The 27,533-nt window shown below is 43.0% G+C and overlaps 1 protein-coding gene across 16 annotated transcripts in view; it reads right to left on the bottom strand.

Annotated features, from left to right (window-relative positions):
• Window positions 1-27,533, bottom strand: part of robo2 (roundabout, axon guidance receptor, homolog 2 (Drosophila)) — a 252,930-nt gene that overhangs the window by 145,380 nt on the left and 80,017 nt on the right. Inside the window, exon 1 of one of the 16 annotated variants that reach the window (XM_047593325.1) lies at window positions 5,227-6,029. The exons of the other annotated variants lie outside the window; for them this stretch is intronic. Coding sequence (XP_047449281.1) covers window positions 5,227-5,281 — 55 coding nt within the window. The 5' untranslated portion in view covers window positions 5,282-6,029. Of the gene's footprint in view, window positions 1-5,226; window positions 6,030-27,533 lie in introns of those variants that run through there. 16 annotated transcript variants of the gene reach the window in all.

Genomic DNA, 27,533 nt, shown 5'->3' with positions numbered 1-27,533 from the left:
GTCGTGGTGGCTCAGTTTACAAAGCAGTGGGGTGCCCTGTTTGCTGCAGCAAGCACACAACAAGAGAAGGTTTCTACAGCAACGACGCACGCATATTTAGCATTTATCCGAGACGTCCGAGAACGAAATCGGGGAGATTTTGGCAGATTGCAGACTTTAAAACAAACAAATAAGGATGACACGCAATTAATCGCTTATTCCTCAGCAAAAAAAAAAAAAAAAAAAAAAACAATGTTCACAAGCTTAGGATGCTGATTTATAGACAAGTATGTTCACGAGAGGGCAGGTCACCCAGAAGACCTCTACGCTAAAAACAAAACGGTTTTGTAAGTGATGGTTTCGTAGTTTGGAGCCTGCTTAGATTCCCCAGTTAGTTACAGAGAAGAAAAGGTACCAAGCTGTCATGGCTGGGTGATCCATCGACCAAGATGGTGGAACAAGACACTTATCCATCGGCTCCACCGCTCTGAACAGCATTACAGCTGTGCTGGACTGCTGCTGCGCGTGACGGATGTGTGCTCGAGTATCGTACCCTGGCTGTCCATCTTCACACATGTCACACCGAGAGACAGCTCATGCATTTTTATTACCAGGCCTCACCTCATCTATAAGTCACTGGTTGAGACACTCGGCACAAGTGTGCAACTGTCAGACAAACTCTCGACAATGAGGAGCAAGTAGGGCGCATTACTGACTGAAAAATAATGAAGGATGTCGTGCTGTGTGTGGACGAGGGCGGACGTATGCCGCAGACCCATATGTGGAGTAAAAATTGAAGTGTTGCTTTTTTTTTCTTTTTTTTTTACTTTCTTTCAACTATAATCCATTTTTATCTGTCAGTTTGAATTTGTGTGTTTCTCTGTGCATTATATAGTTGCATGCACTTGTGTGAGTCATTCAACCTTGACACCCCTACCTACCTCCTATCTGAAGGTTGCAGTGAGACGGCCAAACAGAGGACAGGGAGCGAGGGAAACGGGGCGCAGAGTATTAGACGCTTCCCAAAACACCAGCAACATAAAAAAAAAAAAAAAAAAAAAACACTGATAAGGCGAACATGCCGTCTCGTCCGGCAAGTTCGCATCACTACGGTCGCGCATTATGCTCAGTCCAGACTTCCTGTCAATTTCACATGCTCTCGAGATAATCAAGTTTTGTATAGATAAGACGGCTCATCACATCCACACTGCGGCTCGGTTATCTGTGCCTCGCAGATAGACAGTTTGGGTTGTAACTGCCAGTCGGGCGTTTGTCACTGATCAGCGAGGGTTCATTCACTATCATCCAATCATCAGGGATTATATGACGGAGTAATTAAATCTGTACTTTCAGTTTGCCCGCCGCAAACTCTTTATTTGCTATTTGCGAAACAGGCCGGGACAGAATAGAGAATGGTTTATACCTGTGCCGAGGGGCCCAGAAGGGTAACGCACAGGTGTGTATTCTCTGAGTACAGGTGTGTGAGACAGGTGAGGGCCCTTAGCACTTGATTTACCTGAGAATGCTGGATTCATCCTACCGATCCTCCCCCACCCTCTGCGGCCGCGTACGCTCCCACTGTAGCACAGGTGCGCAACAACCGCCTCAGTGTTTGAATTCCACCCTCATTGACGCTGCCAACGACGGGATGCTTTCGCAAAGATAGCATGTGTGTGTATGAGAGACGCAGGAAGGAAGACCTAGTCGGGGAAGTTTGAAAATATAAATCCTCCGAGGAAAGATACTAACCGCCTGCCTAACAGCCTTTAAACCTCCCTGGTCCTGTTACTTTTACTCCAGGAAAAAGCATTAAGACATTATGCATTCTCCCACTCAGTAAATGTCAGGGGTATGCTTGACTGGGGCTTAATAAAGCGGAGGTAAAACAGGGAAAAGTGGAATTACCTTCACTGCATTCTATGGCTCTCAAAGCAAAATCAGCCATGTCCCACATCTGCTCTATGAAAATATAAAAGCATTAACCGTCGTGATTAAGGAATTCAAAGAACAGCTGTGAACCGTTTTATCTCCGAGTGATCACTGCGCACTGCTTCTGATTTAACAGAAGTGCGAGAAACTCACAAGCCTACTCTGCGGTGTCTCGAATGCGTGGAATGGACTACGGAAACATGACCCAGTGAGTGGCCAGTGGAGTTGACAGGCCCGCGTCGCTAGTCAAGTAACACTTGGCTAGTTAGGCACCCAAAAAAAGAAAAAAAGAAAACTCTCCATTGATTTTTGCTGGATAAGTTTTCACCTCATCCTGTTTCTCGTGCCCGGCTCATTCACTTCCTGTTAAGATCGCGGCCTCACGTCCCTATTGTCTTAACTCATTTTTGATGGTAATCAGAGAACAAACAGTAGCGCTCGCCGCTTCAGAGGAAAGCGACTTCCTTGACAGTGATGAGACTACGGGAGACAGCAGAGAGGAGCTTTCCGTGGATCTCACATGAAGGTTCATCATTACAGCAACCCCATTCCAGCAAATGAACCGCAATTACAATAACGCTGCTTAAACGCTGCCAGCTCAAGCAGAACAATCACATTTGGGCCGAGGCATCGCGATGGCTTTACACAATGACCTCAGCCTGCCTCATCATTCACCTAGACTATTTTAATCTGGGCTTACTTTCCATTATAGGACGGTACTTTAAACCTCTGTCATTTAATCATTGCCATCAACAGAGCTGTTAGTCTCCAGCGCCCTTTGGTAATAGAGCCTCATCCTCGCAATTTCCCTTTAAAGATTGTATTGTTAAACAACTCTTCTCTCCATTTTTATGTTTGATTACTCTCATTCGGTCTTGCCCTTCCCACCCCTCCCCTCTTCTTTTTAACACACACACACGCACACACACACACTGCGGGTTTGAGTTTCTCTTGACTCAGCATTAGTGAAACCACAATCCTGCTTGTGGATCGAGAACTGCACACTTATCTACAGCAGTCAACCCCGACCCAAGCGACCGTCTTCCACAGCCTCTTTGACAGCTCTAAGTTGAACCATATTTTAGCACCTCGGGGAGCGTCACCCAGGACGGAATCGATGTCACCAGCTCCTACATCAGACGCGAGCACGCGGGACACCTCGGAATAGCACCGGGTCAGGAGTGCATGTACACTATGCAAAACATGTTCTCATCTAGCTTCAAAGGCCGGGCGGGTGGAGTTTAAGAGATAACCGCACACCTTCTGGCTGGCGTATTCCTGAAAATACATTTTACTGCGTTGCGCAGAAAAGCGCACAATCCAGCCTCGGGCCTCCAAAATAATCTCTTCTATCTTCCAACCCTGGCAACGACATGCAACACACATCCAGTTTCTCCCCCTATTTCTTTCTGAATATCACCTTTTCTGTCCTCCCCTGCACACTAGCGGTATTAATCACAGCACACTAAACACTGACTGACGCCATTCACAAGGCTCGGCTTTGTTGGCTACGCTGCCCAGTGAATACAACTCCAGGCCTTTTTGTCTGCCCAAGTGGACTCTTAGAGGAAGCTCCTCCCTCTCCAAGGACCCTCAGATTACCTCTTAAAAGGCTGGGTGATGGGTGAGTTCTGCCGGGATGGAGGAGGAGAGCAGGGAAAACGGGGGAGGAGGGTGACAGGCAAATGATTGGGAAGATCCACTGCTCCCTGGGAGATCCTTCTGGCCAGCTAGCAATGCCATCAGCCACTGCTTAGCAACCAGTGGGTTTGGCTGAACAGAGTGAAATACACCAAAAAAAAAAAAGGTAAAAGGAAGAAAAACATCCCATCGCAGCAGAGAGGGGACTTGATTTACTAACTACAGAAGGCGTGAACGTTTCACTTGAAAGCTTCAAAACTCGCAGCTGTGAAGAACAAAAGCGAGGGTTGACAGGTGAAAGAAAGGGAAAAAATGGGACCTCGCAGACTGTTGCATTCAGTGACAACAAAAAACTCTGCTTCACATGCAGCAAAAGCTGTACAAACAATGCAAAGCAAACAAACGTGTGAATCATCACCCGTGCATTAGGATGTAATGTCCCACAATATTCTTTCCTCGTTCTGCGATTCCGAACCCCTCATTGTCTGCGCGGGCTTGTGTGTTTGCGACAACTGTGAAAAAGGTGTGTCCTCTTCAAAGGAAGCACTAAAGTGAAATCACACTGAGGGTTTAAGCATTTTAAAACTAATACACCTTAATCCTGCTTATCATTTCAACGGTGACAGGTTGGACCAATCCCAAACACGATTTCCGCCACCTAAGCTGCCCCATTTTGATGATTGCTGTGAGTCATCATCTTTTAATTCCTCCATTAAACTAGTTCTCATGTAGGCCAGGAATACCAAGAAGCCTTGTAATATCATAAAGATGCTGACTTGGCACTCAGGCTGGATGAAGAGGGCAGGGGCTTCGGGCTGCAGGAATTAAACTCTACCAATCTCATTTGCAATTAAAATTATTATTAAGGATTAATCAAACAAATGGAACTAATAAACTGTGGCAGTGTCCCGGCTTGGGTTTAAGTCGGCCTACACCACAGTGCACAGCTCTGAGATCCTGAAGCGAAATGACCACAGAACTACAGTGCACTGGCTGAGTGTTGCTCTGTCACAATGCATTTAACAAACAGGCCAATGAACCTCCAACCCACAGATCTGAACTACTGTCTGTGGTTTTATACACAATTACTTCCACTTGTGGAAAATAAAATACATAATAATAATAATTTAACAAAACACCTTCCACCTCTACTTTAAACATTAAACCTGTAGCAACTGAAACCATTTAAGGTCTAAAGGTTGATTCTTCATCTGTTGCATCCCAAGGAAAACTCACCTCTGTCCTAATTTTTATCCTCCTAGAGGACTGTCAATAGCTGCAGAAGACTGAGGAGCTAGAGATAGAGGAATTCAACTGTTTTGCTTTGAGTTTAATGAATACCAAGAAATGAGAAATCATTGCCACGGTGACGCGAAATAAACGGAAATCACAACTCCACAGGGTCTGCTGAGTTATCGGCAGCATTTCTGTGAAAACTGGAGAGCTGCCGACTGTAAACTTATCTAATTATCAAAAATCCGACGTGATGTATTTATTCCGTAGAGCAATATAAATGTAAGGCATCAGTTAAGAATAAAAACTGGGTCTAAACTAATCAAAATGAATGCTGGGGAGATGAAGGCAGCGTCTTGACAAGTCTGTGCCAATCAGAGCTGGAAATTTGTAACATATTAAAAAATGAGTTTTAACCAAAACAACACGTGTTTGGCAACTTACCATCAACTTGAAAAAACAATAATCCACTAACAAGGATGAACGCTAGTGGACCCATTCTAGCATATTAAACATCCACGGCGGGCGCGCAAATCCTCGAATTCACTGCAGAAAAAATGTTATGTCCTAAATGACAGTCAAGTCTATTCCGTGCGTCCGGGAGTTGTGGACGGATCCTACTCACTGACAAAAGCCAGTTTCAATGTCCAAAAACAGAGACGATCCATTTAACAGTACGAGTTCACCCGGAGCTGCTCGGGGTGTAAATATCCAGCAAACATTGAATCCAAAACTCTCCGTCTTTCAGTATTATCCGCTCCGTGAGTTCGGACGAAGTCTCAGCTATTTTTTATTTTTTTTTTTACCCTAACGCGAACTACCGTTAAAGCTGAACACACGGAGTCTCCGAGAGAATAAATTTAAGTCACAGCTGGAAAACACAGCGTACAGGCTCTGCACTTCTCCGCAGGTCCTCGGTTCCTTGAGACGCGTCTCTGGCACCTCTCAAATCTTCACCGATGTCTCCATAGTTCAACAAATGTCTCGGCTGACTGTCTGAACGTGAACCAGCCTTCAACCCTCACGCAGTCCCAGAAAGTTGTTTTCTCACAACGGGGACCAGCTCCCCAAAGACCCATGTGCTTAGCCAGGAATATAACGCTGTAAATGTACAGTCATACTACAGTTCAACATCCTCCTCTCTCGCTCTCTGCCTTCGGGTTTAAACGGCGCGGCCGCTAGGAGCGCACGGTCTCTGCGCAGCCGGCACAGCCCGCAGCACTCCACGCAGAGGCTTGACACACTTGCGAGAAGAAAAAAAAAAAAACACGGGTCCACACGAGAAAACAGGGAGCGAGAAAGGGGGCAGTAGGACTTTGAGGGAAAAGAAAACCAAATCAAGTTGCAATGTTTAAGAAAACCACTCAAAGTTCAGGGGAAATGGAGAAGAGTCTCACTTTATAACGCACCGCATTAACGCCAGCTGATGAATATTAGACAAGAAGAATGTCCTCCTTGGATAATAAAACTGCAACCTTCACGTATGTACACGTGCACTGCGGCGAAGAATCTACAGACATGACAACAGATAACGCGAGGATTTTGTTTTTAATTCACTATTCAAGCATATGGTGAAATTACAAATCGATAAGCTCCATATCAAACATGCAGAGGAATCAGGTGCCGAGTGGCCTGCGGATGTTAATGTATTGAGATACTGAAGTGGAATTGTAAATATGATCTTCGTCAGAAATCAATGCCTGCTGCGCCAAGATGCGTGGAGTGGGAGCAGCTCTGCATACCAACTACACACCAACTACATACACATAAATGATTTTCTTTTTGTTGTTGTTTATGCAGACACACAAACACACATATAAATTCACTGAAATTAAGGCCGTATGACCGAACACGTGATTGGACGCACCAATCAGGGGCCCAGATCATGCTGAAGTGTGGAGATGGAGGTGAGGGTCTGTGGTGTAGAGCACTGCCCAGCAGCCTTCTGCATGTTCTCTCCCAAGGTTTATTAACGGGCGAGCTATGAGCTGTGAGCTCCCCCTACTGGCGCCAGTTATACTAATCAATGCTTTTTAATGCTGCCCTATTAACCGGTGTAAAACACGGGGAGAGCAGATGCAGACCCAGCAGCAATAGTCGACTAATGCAGGGGGATTTATGTGAGATGAAAGAGGGCACCGAATACACTCCTGTGTTGTTTTCAGTAGATGATTTAAGACGGTGGATAATTACCAGAGGGTCAATTCATTGTAATACACATTTAAATGAAACTGGGCTTAGGACAGAAGAGTAAACAGTCTTTTTCTTTCTATTGTCTATTTATCTTCCATTTCATCCACACAACTATGAGTGGAAATACTTTCATCAATTTTAATCATCGAAGGAAATAAAAGTAGAGAATGAGCAGACCAATGTAGAGTACAATAATGTTAAGTATAATCTATAAGGCTGACCCCACCCCACCTTTTTTTCTTTTTTACTTTGAATGTACACAGCACTAGCACAAGTGCGACCTAAAAGGTGAGCATGACTTTATTATTTTATGATTTAGATCAAAGACAGCCACACAACAAAGTCCAAAGTAGGTGCCTTGAAGGTGTCTTTGAAAACCCTGTTCTCCCACTAAAAAACTACAGAGGCTGAAAACATGACAAAACGGCTCCGGCGAAGGGAAACACTTCTGTTGGCTTTAATAACAGCTTTGACTGCTCACGGCTTCTTCTTTTTTTTTTCCTTCTTCTTCTTCTTCTTCTGTTTGTTTGTTGAGCTACATGTTGAAGCTTGCCCTGCAAAGGCCTCGCTGGGAACGGCAACACGCTGTAAGTTTGCTCGCTGGCTCTCGCTGCGGGCTGCGCTGTCAGCTGGCCAGACGCAGTGATTTGTCTTCATATTTTAATATGTTTGTGCGCCGCATGCAAATGCTGTGTTCTCAGCGTCTCCGTAGTGTCCTAGATTCTGCCACATGCGTGTAGCGACACACACACGCACGCACGCAAGCAGGCTACGAAAGTACGCACACATACAAAGAGCCGATGAGAAATTTATTGTGTCATCAGCGTTGGTGAAGGTTCGAGGCGAATAAAAGAGAGAAAACGGCGAATTGGAGAAAGGTCATTTACTAAGAATAAAAGCCCACTTCAAACATAAACAACGGAGTGTATGGCTTCATTGATGGAAAAGTAAGTAGAGTGTAATTCTCCCTCAAGCCCAGCCCTTTATTCCCTACTTTCAATCACTGTATCTGTGGCAGAGGCAGCGATATGCCCCCGGTTTCTAAATATCAGCTCAAAGTGGATTTATTTTAATTGAACTGGAGGATGTGTTTCCTCCGTAAACATAAAGATGAGATGGCGGGACTAAGCACCGGACTGATAAGTCACGGGCTTCACTCCACTGTCGGAAAACACATCACAAATTTCCAATCAGAGTAACATTCAGAATGTTGCGGTTTCATGGGTTGATTCGTTAACAGGAAAGCTTGCAGACAAGGCACGAGGTCACGCAAGGGAAAAGCAAAGCACGAGAGGCGGTTTTGGAACGAGGACATCGACAAAACGCAGGAACCAGATCCATGAAAAGCATTCAGAGAAAACAGTCTTCTTCTTTTCCATCCGCACATAAGAAGAACTGACCACCAGATGCCGAGGCGGATCATTTGTTTTGAGCTAAACTAATCACGTCGCCGTTACTGTCGCGTTTTGGCGCAATTATGTGTTTTTAATTGAATCCGAACTAATAATCAATCAGATGATTTCCCATTATTGCCCCAAGAACATCTGCTCATTGATGGATCCTGGGCGGAGCCGTTCGTTGGGGAGGTTGTTCGGCCTGACCCACATCAATCCTCATCCACTTCAAAAGTGACACGACTTCATTCGGTCAAGTTGAATCCCAAAGTCGTCTTTGTGACAAAAAAAAAATTAAATAAATTGAGTGATGAGAACAAAGCAGCTCACGGTTCCATAAAGCGGCATCGTTCTAATAGGGAAGGCGGCGATCACTTTAGAATGTGAAGTGCTGCTCGCTGTAATTACCGCAACTTTTCTTGTTAATGATTAAGAATTGTGTACAAGGTTCGGTTTATAACGAAGCGACTTGAAGTCAAAGTGCTAGAGTGTTGTTGTTTTTTTGTTGTAGATAAAAGCATAGCTGAAGATCAATAGGGGGTCCCCAAGTGGAGGCTGTGATATCTATGAGACAATCATGAGTGTGTACAACAGCAGCAGCAGCAGCAGCAGCAGCAGCAGCAGCAGCAGCAGCAGCAGCAGCAGCAGCAGGACACTCTGGGGGTTTAGAGACTACACATTCCAGCAGAGACATTTGCAGCAGTTTAATTGCCTGTAACTACGGTGCTATTCAAATGCAAACTATGAATCAAACGCGGACAGTGACAAAACGGGGAGTTTCAGCCGAACTGCTTCTTCTGCGTGTCTGGGGGAGAAAGAGAAAAGTGTTTTTAATTGTGTGCCAGGTCAGAGGTTCAGGTAGCAACATCACTCATGATCAGATCAGAGTGGTATTTGGGGAGCTCTTAGCTGGATATCTTTCATGGCTGAGTATCCCCTTACTGGGTTTGGGTCTCTGTGTGGGGATGATTAGGAGCTGGAGGTGGGAGGAGGTGGTGCATGGAAGGAGGGGGTGATGTGCGGAGGGGTGATTAATGTAGATGTCAGTAGCGGCCCTCCCTCCCTTTGCTCCCTCCCCAGCATCCGTAATGACACCTGGGGAAGGCAGAATGGGCCTACCTGCAGCCCAGGCTCCCACAGCAGGGCATGATTCTTCCCCATGATCCTCCTCTGTCAGCAGTCCTGTCACAGGGCTCGGATCAGGCCCTTATTAATGGGACTCTATGTCAAACACAGATATTAAGCTGTGCTCTGCTTCGCACTAGCCTCGGCAATAACACCCACACGGGCGCTCACACTGACACAGTCATTCCTATACAACCCAGTGACAGACACAAACACACACACACACAGAACGGAACAGAACGGCACGGCGCGCTCATTACTCATAAACGCATCTCTAAATGTGCTTTAACATTCGCTGAAATATTACTTTCTTCTTTGGCGAGTTTTATAGATTCAGTTCCAGCGTGACAAAGAGTCCATAGATCTGTCAGATATCTCTTTTTTTTCCCCTCCCTTTACTCGCCTTCAGCTCTTTAATACACACGACCCAACACCACATTATGCCGAAAATGTGACAAACCTTTCACTATGATGCATCGTCCGACAATGGAAATCGCTCTGCTCAACGGTGAATGCGACTCATGCAGGTTGTCGTGAACGGCTACTGCATAAGGATTCAGTCTAGGAATGCGGCAGATTAAAGGCAGATCGGCGCTACGTGTTGGCCAAGCCTCAGCAACTAGGTCTGCTTTTGCTATTTAGCCTCGTGGCATTTATATGACGCATGGGACAGAAGACAATTGCAAGAAGTCACTTTTTTCTTTTTTTTTGAGAAATAAAACAGCAGATCCGGGTTTATTTGGGACAATAAAACATTTAATGGAAGCCAGTGGGATGCATGTTAAAGTCTCTACTCCGTGATACTCCCTCAGAGGGGCTCACGGGAGAGGCCGGACAGATGGGAGAGAGCACGGAGGATAAGACACCTGAGCTCAGTGCAGAGAGAGGCTTCTATCAGCGGGACATAAACCACGTATGTAATGCATCATCCCTCCTTCCTCTCCGCGTTCACCCAAAGTCACAGGAAGCGTGATAGGGGCCCCCTATCAAATGTTGCAGGAATTTTTTCGTTTTTCACTTCGAGTTCAGCTCTGGTTTGTCTCTCATTTTCACGTTGAGCTGAAGAAACTTACTTGTCAGTTTGCGATTTTGTTTTGAGGCGATCACATGGGCCTCCGCAGGCTACATCTGTCAATATGTAGTACGTTTATAAATGAATGATGAAATGCAAGTGAGGGATTTCTAGGTTTTTTGGTTTCTAGATGCTTCAAACTCTTAAAACGTTGGTTTTCAAATTTTGAATGTCTATTAAATATTCAGGATTAATGTTTTTTAATCCCCATAAACCTTTTTAAACACTCAAAAATTCAGTTCATCTGCTTCACCGGGACTCTCTGCGAGAGTTTTGATTAGATTTGACAGGAACAAAAAGCAGCACCACAACTCATCACATTTTGATTCCAGTGCTGTTAACAGGGTTCTGACACATTTGAAATTACAAAATTCAACAAAATTTTTTAAAAAAAATCTAATAAAATAAGATGATTCAGTAAATTGTGTATCATGTAAATTAATTACGTAATTAATCATTAATAAATATGTATGCTGTTATGTCACCAGCAGATTAAATCTAAGCAATGCAGTTCATATAAATAAGTTTAGACCACACCCAGATAAATTCAGTCTTGGAAACACGAATATTTTTCCATACACCAGTTTGCATTTTCCATACTTTTCCAGACCTGGAAATTTATAAACTCAGATTCTATATTTTTCCATACTAGCGTAGGAACCCCGTGTTAAACTCTGACTAGCACACAGCAAAAATGTGAGCCGAGCCCACATCAAAACAGGTGGGAAAGGACCCAGGCTGTTCAACCTTCATATATATTAACTAACTCATTAAATATATTTTTGAGGTTTTACAAGGAAAAAAACTTTCTTATTTAGACATGTAAACAATTGGTGATCCCTGTATTTTTTCTCAACAAATGTCTCAAGAAATTCACACTAGATGTTCAGTTGCAGGGATTCCAGAGTAAACTTCCCAAGAAGATCTGCCTCCCTCCCCCACTTTGTCTATTCTATGTCAACCACTCTTTTCCTCCCACTCTTATTAGATATTCCAGTTCCTCTTCTTCTGTCATTTATGGAATTTCCCTGTCTAGGTGAAAAACAGCCCACTCCCCGAGTCCTGAGAGCTGCAGCTGCTAATTAGCTGGCCTACTTTTTCCCCGAACATATATCTGCTTAATCTGCCTGTGTGGAAACTCATCACGACTGTCATCCCCCACCTGGGGCAGAACTTGATAACCGGGTGCGAGCCGCTCTCATGACAGGACAGGGTAAACAGTCTGGTCCAGTGAGCTTCGAGGAGCGGTCGCTAATGAGTGAGAGGTAAATACTTGAGTCCTGACGAGTCAGAAGGGAGGGAATGAGAGGAAGGGAGGAGGTGAGGTTCCCCAGTATCTCTCTAACCTCCTTATCAGTCAGGGCATTGTCCTTCCTCTATCCAGTCCTCCTCCTCAGAAGCACAGCTACAGACACAATTAGTAATCCTGTGAACGGGCTCTGGTTTCCCCTTGGTTTGGAAATCCCTGACAAGACTATAAAAACTGAGCAAGACTGGTTCTTCCAATGCCGTGTCAATCTTCTACACATCTGCTAAAAGGAGAAGTTGTTTATTTTCATTACCCTGCAGGGAATTAGCAAGACAGGCACCGCAGGTCTCATAAACACCCGGCTATCCGAAATAAGTGGATTTATTTAAACTATCTACATCATTTATTCATTGTCATTTCCTTCCTTCTCATTAAAAACATTACTGCAAAGAATCGCCAAGTCGCCCCAAGACTTGGCAGGGGAACCCTCAGTCGGGGCACAACGTTTTACAAGTCTGGTTGAGGAGAATAAACTTTACGAGACGGGAAGCGTAACACATTCAAATGGGTGAAATGCTTTCTCTCATATGATTTAATCGGTGTAAAACGCGAATTGTATGTTTCCTTCTGTTTATTTTTCGGTATTAATTTAATAAAATGAATACCTAAACTTTAGTGAGTGTTAGGATATCTTGGAAAGGATTTTGGGCCTAGTGTCAGCACGATAGCACTTTGCCTCGCACCAGTGTTATTAGCGCACACACTGATCAGGCACAACATTATGACCACCATTCTAATGTTGTGTAGGTCTCACTTGTGCTTCCAAAACAGTTGTGACTCATCAGGGACTGGACATGGGCCTTCTGAGGGGGCCCTGTGGGTTGAAGGGAGGGAACTCCATGGATCATTCTTGTTCCAATGGGGGTGGGGGTGTCTGGTCTGGTCTGGTTTCGGTGGGTGGTACATGTCGAAGTAACATCCACATGAACGCCAGGCCCAAAAAGTTTCCCAGAAAGTCAATGTTACAAGAAAGTCAGCGTAATTTGCTTCTCCTGTCAGCGGTTTTAATGTCGTGTCCGATGAGTGTATATGAACCTTTTCTTTCTTTTCTTTACCAAACAATACTTTTACCACAGGTACTTCTGTTTAATAACACGGACACATCTAATTGCATCAGCAGCAGTAAATATTTCTTATTCACTGTTCTAGGACGCTGAGTAGGTGTGAGCATGAAGTAGGGGTTTAATTAAACCGCCCTTTGTGGTGGTGGCATCTGATCAATAAACAGTATTTAAGGACTGCCAGACTATCCGGTTGTTGGAAGTCATGCAATTTATTTTCAGTCTGAACAGGCAGTAAATGTATAGCAGAAATTACAGTATAGGGAAAGCCACACCGAGTATTTAACATGTAATGTTCTAATTAGTATCTGTTGTATGGAACTGTATTAGACAGTATTTTGGATGGTGTTACACTGTACAGATGCTTATTCTGAGGAATGGGAAATTACCCCGGGCCCAGGCGGGAGTGACGTCAATGCATACCTTCTATAAATACATTGTTATGTGCACAGATGTAATCTACTCACCTTAACACCAATAATTGATGTATTTAATTTTATTTAATGACATTTTTTATACATATATTATATGTAGCTGTATGGTGTAAACCTTAGATTATGTGACGAATTTAATGAGGGACAGCAAAACAGTGAATTGTCCCAAGTATTTGAAAAGATGAACCAACCTGGAAGCAGTGACTGTTCACCAAGGAAAACCTTTTCTTCTGTATATTTCTGGTCCATTTCTTGATGCTTCACAAAGGCAAGCCATATTATTAAAAAATGTTCTGTTCTCATTGAGTTTTCGAGCATTTAAACCATCTTCCCATGTAAGTGGTTGAAATCTCCAATCAATGAACAGTAAATGTATGTCTTGCAGCAAACCTTAAACCTGTGCAACATTCCCTTTTCTTTTTTTTTCGACACATTCAAGTCTATGCCCACAACACAACTATGCGCTCACTTTTGGAAAGGAGCCCAGAATTAAAACTGCTCCTCTCACAGCATCTCGAACTATTGCAATCCCCCTGTCCCCTCTACACACTTTAATTTTGACTAGAACAGCAACATTACCTCCTCACATACTCGTCTGCTTTGCACCATTAGACACACTTTAGGAGGGGAAAACATCAGTATTCGGATCTAGTAACCCGTGGCCTTGTATAGTTCCAGCATCTGTTGTACCTGATTGCAAGAAAACAAGTATATCATGCATGATTTAGTCTGCAATGTTACAACAAATACAAGTGTATTGACATGAGTGCGTGGATGAAAAAAAACGGAGAGCTCATTTGGACGGAGCAGTACAGAAATTCTACACAAATTCACCAAAGCAGCATGACGATAGAACTAACAAAGCTGAAGGTTGATCAGTTGCTCATAATTGACGCATTCATCAATGTTTGCACTTAGTGTCTGTTTGAATAGACGGAGTCAAACACATGGACGTGATGAGACGTTCTCCATTTAAACAGACAGCCCCGCCCCTGCATGCTGAGTGCTATCGACAGAATCAATTGAAGGCAGTACACTTCGGTGGTTCAAACTTAATTGTCCCCCAAAATGGAAAGTGATTTAGAGCCTCAGGTCAGAGTCGATCCCAGATGACACATTAGGGCGCCCCCGTCCCCTTGCTCGGCCGGGGACACCGTGACCCTTTTTGGGGGAGAAAAATGTCCAGACAGTGAGGCCCCCGGCCAACTCTCCAGCCATAAATGCTTCAATGTCACCAATCTGAGCTGAGTGATGGTCTGACACAGACGACGCTGCTGGCCTATAATTATTTTGAACACACACCAAGAGAAACACAATAAATGTCTACAAGTGGCTGCTGATGGTTTGTATATAGAATATTCTTTACACTGGGACATACACTGATCTGCCAATACATTAAAACCGGAACCCGAATGAACTTGTATGGACCTGGCACTCATGTGGATGTTACTTAAACATGTACCACCCACCTAGACCAGACCAGGCACCCCCACCCTATAGGAATGACGCTCCTTGATGGAAGCAGCCATCCCCAGCGGGATACAGCCCAACACTCGCACACGAACACACAAAAACGGATTAAGAACAACTAAAACATGAAAAACAGCACAAGGTGTTGACCTGGTCTCCAAAGTCACTACATCCCTCACCTCAACCCCTAGTACCCAAAGGCCTCCGCTAACAGCATCCTGTTGCCAGACACCATGGGACACCCTCCGAAGGCCCGTGTCCATTCTCTGATGAGTCCCAACTGTTCTGGAGACACAAGGGGGACCCACACAATATTCTGAAGGTGGTCTTGCTGCCATGCCTGATCGGAGTATTTCACACAGACCTTCTCAGACACACTGAGTTTGTTTGGAAATGGCAGTTGAGTTGGTACATGAAAGGAGGCTGCAGCTCAGCTCCGTCATTCAGACTAAGCTGCCCTCAAAGCACTGATCTGGTAATAAAACAATGGAGGCATGTAAGTGGATTCCACAGGGTGTAAGTGGATTTCACAGTTAGCAAGTGTCCACAGCTGTTCCTAACCTGTGACCTCGTTCTGTGTTTGCTAACTGTCTCTCACAAATAATTTCAACCCCCCCTCTTTGGCTGAATGAATTACACAGACACTATGGATCGTCATAGTCTCTTCAAGCCCTAATGAAACCGGCTTGCGCCCCTGACATTTCCATCCCCCAGGGCCAAGCCTTGCATGGCCGCAGCCTCATACCCTGGCCTTGCCACTTCACACTCTAATTGCTGCCTCATAAGCAAGCCCACAGCAACAAATCCAGTTAACGGCAGTGGCATATTGATCGGTGGCAGGCAGGGAGGCAGCACCACTGTCCCTAGGTATGGGAGGAGGGGCACCGTGGCTTTTACAACCTGAGGGATGGCCTGCACCCAATAAAGAGCAGGTCTCTGTGACAAAATAAAAACCAAAAGAGGGTCAGAGTGATACAATTACTGTTTGGACGCTTTGACCCTAACTGTAGGTGAACAATGGAGGATGATGGTGGAAGAAGAAAGGAGGGGGGTTTAGAGAAGAGGGAGGCCCTCATTATAGAGCCAGGCCGGGAGACCTGTTCAATTTGCTCCATTAATGAGCGCTGAAGAAGCACTTTCTCTCTGTCCCAACAGAGCCATTACAGGCACAGTCTGAGCACTGAAGAAGTCAGATTTTGCACGGTGCCACAAATATGTCTGCGGCGAGGGGACATTAAGCCAAACAGACCTGAAAGCTATGAATACACAAAGGCTGCATAGGAGCCTATAAATCCATGATGTCATCAATACGAAAATGCTGCTGCGGTACTCAGAGTGCTTTATGGTTTAATAACATGTTAATCGCGATTCCACTTCATTTCTGGTCTTTTATTGTATTTGTAAACATTGTAAACACATCGGAACATGTTATACACTGAGATCAAGTCTGATGTTTCAGAATGTTGTCTATTTTATGCAGCAAACAGGATGGCTAATTGGAAAAAGGAATAAAGCATATTAGTCCAACAACTCATTTCCATACAAAATGGAGCACACACAAAAAAAGGGCAATGCTGCACTTTCCTCTAATTTATTAGAGTAGCAGAGCACAGTAAAAGGTGATAGAATGGGGCCAAACAACAGGAAGCTCCGTGAGACTCTGCGAAAATCTAGCATCCATCAAAGATGCTAGTATTCACAGATAGCGTACGTCGTACATTAACGGGATCTGGTAAACATCAAAGTGGTAAGCAACCATCAAAGCGTCTTATAGCACATTTTAATCTGTTTTAATGCAGCGATAAATTACTGTTTTCGTTGCCTTTGTTGTCTAATCTGGTTTACTTTCAGCTCACATTTTATCATGATGTCTGAACCTCCAAGAATAGCTTTTTCTTCAGTTCTAAGCTAGCAAACACAACGGTGTCAGCGGTAGGTGAACGCTCTCGCTCTCTGTCTTTTATCACAGCCTCAAACATTGGTTCGGTTTACGATAGTGTCTGATTCCGTATTTTACAAGTAATGTTTATGGTCACATTACAGTCAGTTGTAAAAACATGAGCTGATTTAACACATTAGATTGCAGCAGAAGGTGTTCAGGTTTGCACGCAATAAAGATATAAAGGTGTGGAAGAACAAAACTGATAACAAGAACTTGTGCCCAGACCAAAAGGCAGAGATTCATTATCTAATGACCTGGTTTATTTGGATGGCATTACCTTGGCCTCCAGTACTACCACGCAAAAAACCTTGGTGTTATATTTGACGAGGACATGTCTTTTAATTCTCACATGAATCAGGTGACCAGAACTGCTTTCTTTCACCTCCGTAATATCGTCAAAATTAGGAGCATCCGGTCTCAGTGTGATGCTGAAAAAGTAGTTCATCCATTTGTGTCTTCAAAGACACAAATGCAGGCTGGATTCCAGGCTAGATTATTGTAAATGATTACTGTCTGGCTGTCCAAATAGCTCTTTAAACAGTCACCAGTTGACTCAAAATGCCGCAGCAAGAGCACTGACAAGAATTAGCAAAAGAGATCAGTTTTAGCTTCTCTTCATTGGCTCCCTTTAAAATCTAGAATTTAATTTAAAATCCCCCTCCCTACTTTCAATGCCCTCAAAGGGTTAGCTCCATATCTGAAAGACCTTATAGTACTATATTGTCGCAACAGATGACTACAAACTCAAAGTGCAGGAGTGTGGTTCCTACAGTTTCCAAAAGTAGAATGGGAGGTAGAGCCTTCAGCTACCAGGCTCTTCTCCAGTGGAACCAGCTTCCAGTTTGGGTCCGGGGGCAGACACCTTCTCTACCTTTAAGGTCAGGCTTAAGACTTTCCTTTTTGACGAAACCATCCATTAGTTATGCGGCGACTCCAGCCGCCCATTAGCCTGCAGATAGTACACACGTGAAAGGAAATAACCTCATATCAGCAGGTGGCAGCCGTCTGCAATGATCACTCAAAGGGGGAAACTGAAAAAGCTAGAATTTTGAAGAACGTTCTGTGTGTGACATGTCTGTTTGATTACCGCAGTAACTTGCAGTGTAATGGCTGACTAAACAAAGCAGCGCTGATCTCTCTTACTGCTGGACTCTGCTCCCAATTCAACACGCGCAAATGGTTGAAAAGCTGTCACAAGACCTGCGACGAGTGCCTACAGTGCAAAACACACCACCAAAGCTAAGATAACAGACACGGCACAACAGCGGCCATCCCTTATCGATAGCTTGGTGTATCCTCTGTTTACTCAACATGATCTCTGTATATTATAATAACTATAATATCAGCATATTTATAGTAAATATAAAATAATCGCTTCATTATGTTTAAGTGAGAAATGCATTAATTTGTTTATTATTTAATAAAATGTGTTAGTGATTCAGATGGTCTTGATTATGAGAGCAGTGTGAGAACAAGAAATGACTTCCAGAAATAAACTGGGAGAGAAAAAAAAAAGACATCTGGTATTCACACACAACTACAAGACGGCCACATCTGGACTAATAAAATTAGATGCTGATTTTGCTGGATAACTCCTTGTTGTTACAACATAAACCCGACACAGCACCCTTTGGTTTCTGGCACCATCTCTGTGTGAACCCCCGTCTGCCTCCCTTCACGGTGCTGACCCACACCTACTCTCTACCGCTCTGTTCCAAGCATGTCTGAGCTGCCAGCTGATTTTTATTTTTGGACCAGGAGGACAGAGGAGTTGAATAATTGAATATTTTCACAGTGCTGGAAGCTGGTTGCTGATTATTAGGCGCACCAAAGACAGCTGCAGGACGTCCTTTCCCTGTTTATTGCAGATGAAGAATTTTCTACGTGCACATTTATCCTGACAGCAGATTGGTATTCAGTGTAAGAACATATCTGTCAGCCTTTTTTGTGTGTGTGTGTGTGTATTCTAAACCGCTCTTCGGGGTTCAGAAAAAGGCCTTTTTCACTACAAACAGCTTTTCACTTGACAGGAGTGGAAATGGTGGCATATCATTAAAGACAAGATAAAGGTTGACAGTTTCACAAATAAACAATAATGCTGGGAGACCTGATTTTCGTTGCTCGCAGGTCTACCACCCACTGTTAAACACTTTCCACTTAAAGCCCAAAAATACAATACGAAAACAGAGAACAGTAGCAGACAGAAACGTGTTTGAACAGAGTACATGCAAAGGGAAGCAGCAGTTAACTGGCATGATTTATCACACTTTAATTATCTCTTCTTATGCTATAGCAGAATTCGCTGCAAACAGACGCTGCTGACTTGTATTTGCGCAACGTTTGGATGGAAACCTTTTGGCAGCTGCCTTCGATGCATCTGTTCCCTTGTTTTGAGTTAAGGCTGACAGAAAGCTAAAGAGACACGGGGAGATAGCGCACAGCCATGAATTATAAATGCATAAATTCTTGATAAACGATCAGTCGGTTGCGAATGCAGAATGGATGTAAGACCAAGCAAACAAACAAAGCCACGGTGCAGAAAGGGAAAGATTGTGATTCATCCCGAACATGCAAATGATATGTATATACATATGAGCAAATAAACAATGATAATACAAAAAAAAACAAACAGGCTATAAAATAAAGAATAAAGAAAAGAGTAAAGAAATAGAACATATTTACTCCCATCCCTTCTCCAGAAATCCCTCTTCTCTTTACATATATATGTACATATATATTCAAACATACAAGTATACTTATATATATATATATATATATAATACACAAGTAAGTAACTAATAATTAGCTGAAGAAAGAAATATATGTAAACAACAATGAATACCCAGTGACAATCAATAACCCTCATCCCTACATCTTGTGGAAACACACTTTTTGCAAGTGTTGTTGAAGTGGTTTAGGTTTGGACAGTCCTTGTGCTCTTCCCTCAACCTATTCCAATGAACAAGTTCTGCACTGACAGAAGAAAGTTGTTGCCTGAAGACCTCGTGCTCAGGGTACCGCGCACACGGCCGAAGTCAGCGGCTTCCACGAGGTAAACAGAATGAGTGTGTGGGCACGCGGCCTTAGGTCAACAACATTATTTGGATTTTACTACGCCAGCCCCGATGCGCGGCGCTCCTGGCCTTGAGCCTTTACTGCGCCGTGGAGGTCTAACACATAAAATCGAAAAGGTCATTTCTGCTCTAAAAGCATGAGGTTGTTACCTTTATAACAGAACGAGAGACGAGAATAAAAGAGAAAGAGAAGGTGATGGAAAACACACAGCCCTTCCCTCAGGAGTATTTTCAGCTGCTGTATGCGCCTCTACGAGGGCCGGGCCCGTGTTTATGTGTTCATAGAGAAATGGCTTAAAACAACCTCAGAATTGTAAGCGGGGTTATTCATGTTTGCCTCGTCATGAGTGCACTCATTTACTGAGAGCCTGTAGAAACCTGTGCAGCTCAGGAGATATCTCAAACAATAAATGTTCATAAATGATGAAAATGGGGCTATTAAACACCTGAAATGGATAGTATAAATTTAACATAACATACAGATACATTTAGGTTTTTATATGACACTGACACAATTTTTTCTTTGTCATTTCAGCCATTTATTAACAGATATTGAAGTCACAGCTATAAGAGTAAGGGCTTAAAGTGCTGACGCTCAGTTTTAATTTGAGCGTATGTCCAATTACATAAAAGCCTTTGAAATGAGGGGACTTGGTATAAAAATGGTTGTAATTTCTACACCTTTCTGCCAATTTGAATTTGAATACATTAAAATTAAAGCTGGCAGTTAGGACTTTAATCACATATTGAACATATAACTGTAACCTCAGTAGGTTCTTGCTGCAAAATAAAAAAGATTATTGTCCATGTAAATGTGCAAATTTTTTTTTACATTGAATAAAATACTAAAGGCATCAAATTAAAAACTACTGACTGAATCAGTTTGTCAGTGTGTTCACTGGTATTTATTACAGCTGTAGTTGTTGTAGGTATGATTTTTTTTTCCTGTCCTGCTAGAAACGACAAAATTCATGTCTACAGTCTCCAGTATCCAATTACAGTTGATCGGAATTGTACTCCCACTATCTTCAGGATCAGAAAGAGGATATAAGAGAAAACAAGAGAGGATGTGTGGGTCAAAAGGGATTGCGACAATTTAAACGTGGCGAGCAGTTTGAACTGAGCTTAATGATTTCTGGGAGACAATGTCATCCAAACACCTCCCAGAAAAAAAGGACCTGTTTTAATAAGGCCCCTTGTTCTGAAACTACCTATTGATTTTCACCGTGGCAGGTTGTGGGGCGGTGACCTGCTCTGGTTTCTGGCTCCCACAAAAGCTAAATTGAGCCATTTAGAAGCTGGGTCCGTCTTTAGAGACTCTGGCACAGCACTGACTCCCCCAGCCAATCTATTTCCATCAGGTGGAACTTTTTTCTGGAGCTGCACAATTTCACCACAATGGACCTGCTGCTGAAGATCCTGGCACACAATTTCCTACTTCCTTCCGTCTGCCTTCAGTGAGTTTGAGTCTCACCCCATTCGCTTTATTGCAGCCCTGCATTATACTTACAACTCTGACCAGTCAGCAGCACAATATGCACCAATACAAGTTCCCTTTTGTGAGGATCACAATCAAGTATCGTGTCTATCAAAAAGTTGGAGGAACACCAACTTCTTCCAAGTGGTCATCCGCTGACTTATACAATACTCATCTCATCTTCCGTACCGCTTAATCCAGCACTAAGGTCGCGGGGGTTGCTGGAGCCTATCCCAGCTGGCATCGGGCGAGAGGCGGGGTACACCCTGGACAAGTCGCCAGCCTATTGCAGAAGCTTAAGGCACCTGGTATTCCCAGGCAGTCTTATACAAGACTGAGGGAGAAAAAAAGCCAACGGCACTGAGGTAACAATGTGACACAGACACGATGAAGGAATGACGACGTGAGCTGACAAGAGTAACAACGCTAGTTGAAACATAGCATATAGCATTTTCAATGGTAACTTGGAGAAGGAAGTCTGATGCCATTGACTGCAGTCAAAATTTTTCTCTATACCATGCCTGTAATTGCATTCTTATATCAATTATCTGTGCGATGGATGCTATGAAACAAAATCAATAGTGAATTTTCATGTATGCCTGCAAAGTATTCAGAGAGAATTGGTACAACCATCTAAAACATGTGCAGGATGTCAATCGTTGAATATGTGAAGACCTTCTGACATCACCCATACGTTTCCTGAAGAAAGGTTTCGAAGCTCAACAAGAGAGGCTCCGTTCACTGCCTGACGCCAACCTAGCTTCTGGCTAATTCAATAATGGAGGAAGAGCAGAAGCACTAGTGGTACTAAGGTACACAGCTCGAGGTCTGTGCAGGTCACTCAAATGGCCTTAAATTCAATTTTAAACCTTGATAACAATTTAAATGCCGAGATAAATAAATAAAAAATCGCCCCTGTAAAGTTGTCATGAATAAGCAAATTAGCTACAGAGACCAAACAGCTTTTTGTACTGGACTGGAAACATGTTTATTTTTTGCTATAAAGCATTTTAAGATGGAGGTCTATGAGGACTGACTGGCATTTGGATCGAGTATCGAGTGGACACTTAACGAACTGCTGATTTTGGCTCTTAATCTTGAGCTGCAGAAGACGCTGCTCTGTGAAGATATGCACAGCATTTCGAATTTGTTGTTTAAACAGTTCCCAGACCAAAAACTGCAAAGCACTGCTGTGAACACAACATCAAACACTCCCAAGCAATTTCAACAACAAAATGCTAACACAAAGCTAATAGTGAGAGAACCCGCAAGAGTGATGCTCAAGCTGTGTGTAAGCAAGCTGCAACCCAGAAGCCAAAGCTTGATTTTCAGCAGGTAACAAAAGAGGAAACGAACCAGATTCAAGCAGAGTAAACTGTTTCCCAGCAGAGCCACAGTCATACAAACATACATACAAGAGAACGGGCTTGCATATGTAATCCTTGCATGGATGGGGAATGTTTGCATCTTCCTTTTCATTGGTAACTGGCACCTATGTGACAATGCATCTCAGGCAATACTGCAGAGTTATGCAAAGGTAATCAGTGTTAAGAATGATTTTATGTGAGGAGTAAATAAGTAAAGTAATACATGACTCTCAAAGGTAATTACTAACATAATAGATGTTTTAGAGTGAAAACCCAGACACTGAATGTCACACATTCTTTCTGTGTGTGAATGTTATGATCAGTTTGTTAAAAGGAATTAAAGGAAAGAGGCACAGATGCCAGGAAGTAGTATCTGTAACGATGCCTAAATCCTAATGATAGCTGTCTCAAGTACCTTCAACTGTACATCCTTGCTGTGCCTGTTCAAGGGTGAATGGATCTCTGCAAAATTGTAAACGCCAGCTGCAGCAGTGATCATTCTTTTTGGCTCTAATCAGGATCTGAAGGGGGATAAAGTGGAACTGGTATCAGGACTATTGGTAACTAGCTCAAATAGAGTGGAATATTTGTACATATCTATTCAAAAGCTGACATATTAGCGGCCCGTGCAGCATTTCCCATAGTCAAAGCATAGTGTATATTCAGTGTGCTGTAAGAGGAATGCAGCAGCGGCGTGCTATTGAAATCCTGGTCAGAGATCACATACAAGCACATAACGTACTTTCCATCTGAGGGAACTCTTGCTGAAAGAGCTAAAAAAGATGAAAGGAGGCTGAGAAACATAAATGATCTGAACCCGAGATCAGACAAGAGCTGCTTCACGTCCTTCCCTCAACCAAAGTCAGGAACAAATCCAAATATTTTCCTCTTTTCAAAAGGCATGAATAGAGAGCGTAATTCAGGTTCAGGAGAGAATGACGTACCACCGCACCCTAGGTCACTCCGGTTAGAGCGCGTGTAAGGATATGAGAGAGAAAAAAAAAACATCAAACACGGTTAAAAGGCAGAAATGAGGAAAAAAAAAAAAACTGAAATGAAAGTAAGAGAGGGGAAAACATTCAAGGTCACCTCCACTCTTTTCCCCCAGGGCTGCAAAACATTTCAGCGTACAGTGCTGCGCATTCGTAGCTCAAACCCATTTTGCCAGAGGAATCAATATGGCTGAAATATTGGGTTTTTATGAGTTGCTACATTCGGCTGGGGGCCGTGTGAATGGAGTGATGTGTTCAGCTAGATTAGATTTAAACAGCCTGGACATTAAGAGGGGCTGAAACTAAATTTAAAAGAGGAAAAAAAATGACGAGTGGCAGGAGAGGCTATGATTATTATAATTATTGTTATTACTATTATTGATTGTTGCATCAATGCAGCTCTGGCGCTCATGTTTAATGGTGGCAGAATGCACAATGACTTGCAATTAGCGCTTAAACTATATTTATTAGCGTGGCTAAGTTGGTAATTATTTCAGTTTTGCCCATGCAACATTGATGTGTTTAAAACCCACTCAGAAACCATGACTCTTTGTTATTCATATTTAATGTGTAATAATTACAACAACAAAAAAAGCATCCTTGGGTATTCATTATTTATTGATCTATTGTTTTATGCGTGTCAGCATATTGCTGCAAGGCTCAGCCTTAACGGCTTCACTGCTGTATTTACATATCTTCTCACTTTCTTTTCTTGAGGTGTACTTTGTATGTTTACAATATTAATCATCAGCCCGTCCTCTCAAACACACCTCATGGCCATTTACGGTCAGTGTTCTCCAGGATCTTTGGGTCATAGTGTCAATACGGGGCGGTGCAGGTGGTTCTTGTGGTCTCTGACATCGGCTTCTCCGAGACCTCGTAAAGTCTCAAGAGGTGTGGGAAACGACATCACGTCAGCCGCACCGCCACAGCTCAGCCAATGCCTGAAAAGAGCATCTGAGAAAGCCATTACACAGCCACGGTGCCAAGGAAAAGGGTGAGCCACTGGGGCCCCCTGGCAGTGCAACAGTCATTAATGCCCTCAATTTGCCTTAATGGCTTTCTCAGTCCCAGCCCTCGATTCCATCCGTCCCCACGCCAAACTGTATTTTGTCTGCTCTCGCTGCCTGTAATTAATCCATTCATCTCTAAAAGATCTGATCAATGCTGTCTGGAATGAGAGCTGCTGTGCCCGGGGAATATTACAGGAAAACCATGTAGACCGTGGTTTGGTCAGAGCTGTAACTAGACTCTTAATGAAATTATTGATAAAACACTACCTCACAATATGTGAGCTGCGACTGCATCATAATACATTCATAATATATAATATAAAAATAAATGTTGCAGGAAACGATATCAAAGTGCTTCAGTACTTCAGTAGCTTCCTGAACTCCAACAGTGAGCTATTACAAAACTCAACAGAATTATTCTACAGGAGATGATTTACAATTCCAGTCCCATCATATTACTTTCCACAGCTAAATGTCATGCACAGTATATATATAAAAAAATCCATTTCCAATTTTATGTATTTTAGGGGGACGAGATGTTATGCCTGGGGAGTATCATTTGAAACCAGATTTGGTTACCGTCATAGCTGTCATGAAGCTTTGTGAAAGAAAATCTTATTAGAAGTACATGTTTGAGTAGTAATTGATTCGTTTTGGGGGGGGAAAACTACAACATCTTGTGTGAATGTGTATGTATTTAATGTGCGTGTATCAATGTGCGTTTTTCATGATCCAGAAACTCTGGCTGGCAATCAGGCAGCGCTGGCCCTCCCACTGACCCTGCCACTAAATCCCCCTCCTTGGCCTGGTCTGGGATCAATAAGTAATTTTTTGGAGCTGATTAGTTTGCAGCAGGAAGGTGGTCACTGTCTGATCTGTCCTAAGGATATAATCAAGCACTAAAAAGTGGCATTATTGCTCTTGTAATGTGTGCAGGCTGGTTGTAATGGTGCGATGTGATACATGTTTTTTGTGGAGATGGTGATTACGGTCCATGATGCAGAAAAGAGCAGTTGATGTTCCAGAAACAGAGCTGTACTCGTCCTGGAAAAAGCAGCACTTGGACGTTATGGGAATAAATAAAGGCTTCTTGAAATAATGTTAAAAGTCCTCATCAGTGAGTGGCCCTTTTGATTTAAAATTGAAAACCCATCACGTAGTTACTTGGGTTTATAAAGGCTGAGAAGCAGAAGAGAATTAAATGAAGTAAGTGGCTACAGGGGTGAGCTACACACAAGTCATTTAGGGCTTTTAAGACTCCAGTGAGATGAGCGGTAAATTCTGATGCTTTTATCCCTGAGAGAAGAACTGAGAATATAGGAGGCATGAATGAAATTTGTGACATGGGTGAATTAACACTTCTCTATGGATGGAGCATGTCCATGCTATCTGTATATCCAGACTCTGCTTGAAACGTAGTGCTAAGCACAATAATCCATTAATCATAATGTATGGGATTCGCAGCATGAAGAAGAAACCGCTGTTTTAGTGTACAATATGTGGATCACAATACTAACTCAAAGTAGGATGCGTCCGGTCATGCAGGTATTTGCACGCACACATCTACGGTGTGGTGACCAACCTTGAAACAAACAAATTCAACAATGCGACTACATTTACATGCACAATAAATAAATAAAATCCACCGATAACACACATTGGCCGGCCAAAAACAAAGTCGGCACCTGGATTTAACTACGCAAGTAGGCACAGGCCTACTACTGGAAATTACTGCATGGATGCTTATCTATCAGCTGGCGACAATTTATTTAGCCCCAACTGATGCGATGAGTAGCTTCTCATTCCTTAAACAACAAGGCACATCCAGTGGTCGTCTGTTTGACAAGGGTCAAATCATTGGCATGCATCAAGTAGAGAAAACATCTAAGGATACTGAACTACTAAAATTTGTGTTAAGGATTGTCCAACGTATTATTTAAAACTAGTATAGTATAGTGGGGATCCATCGTCTTCGAGGAAGAAACGTGGTCGGAAAAAGGACCTCATTGATTGTGATCGGCGATCAATCATAACGGTGAAATCATAACATAAAAACAAAAACAACAGTAGAACTCAGGGCTACGTTTAATAGTTAAAGTAAGAGCATTTCCACACGTACAAAGGGAACTCAGGGGATTGGGACTGAACAGCTTAAGAAAAAGCAAATATATTTGGGGAAATAACAGAATATACGTCCCATTCAACGAAACATGAAAACCCCAACGATGCGCTGTATACTGCCTACAGCCGCTGGCTAGACTAGTTAGCTGGTGTCTTCTTGTTGGTGGCTAGCTGGCAGCTGACTGCTAGAGTGCTGGTCGTTTTCAGTTGGACTGCACTTCCAAATGTGTTTTGCCTGAGATCTTGGCACAAGGGATTGTAACATCTTATCCTGTGTAATAATGAATCAGCATTTTCTACAGCTCAGCTTAATCTTCACTGCTCACTTACACCAAACATAAAGACTGAGTTCACCTCTTGTTAGTCTTCTTTTAGATAAAAACCTGTTTGGTTGTTTTGTCCACACCGCTATGTCTTTTTGGCCTATTGTTATCTTGTCATATACACCGACTCTGAGAAATTATGTCATAACCACATGTTTTTTAAAGGGCTGTTCAGTTCTGTTCAGTAGCAGGAATTTCCGTATGCACTGTTTTGTCCATGACAACAAAGAACACGTAGTTGTCTGTAGGAGGTATAATAGTTCTATACTATAATAAATGCATGTATATATACATATAAATTGAGTAATTTTGTATCCTTCTACGTGGAATTAATACAACCAGTATACCCCGCTATTCCTTGTTTGCTGTAAATGTAGTACAGAG

The sequence above is a fragment of the Mugil cephalus genome, chromosome 9 (genome assembly GCF_022458985.1).
Source record: "Mugil cephalus isolate CIBA_MC_2020 chromosome 9, CIBA_Mcephalus_1.1, whole genome shotgun sequence".
Taxonomy (NCBI): Eukaryota; Metazoa; Chordata; class Actinopteri; order Mugiliformes; family Mugilidae; genus Mugil; species Mugil cephalus.
This window is presented reverse-complemented; position numbering and strand designations above follow the sequence as displayed.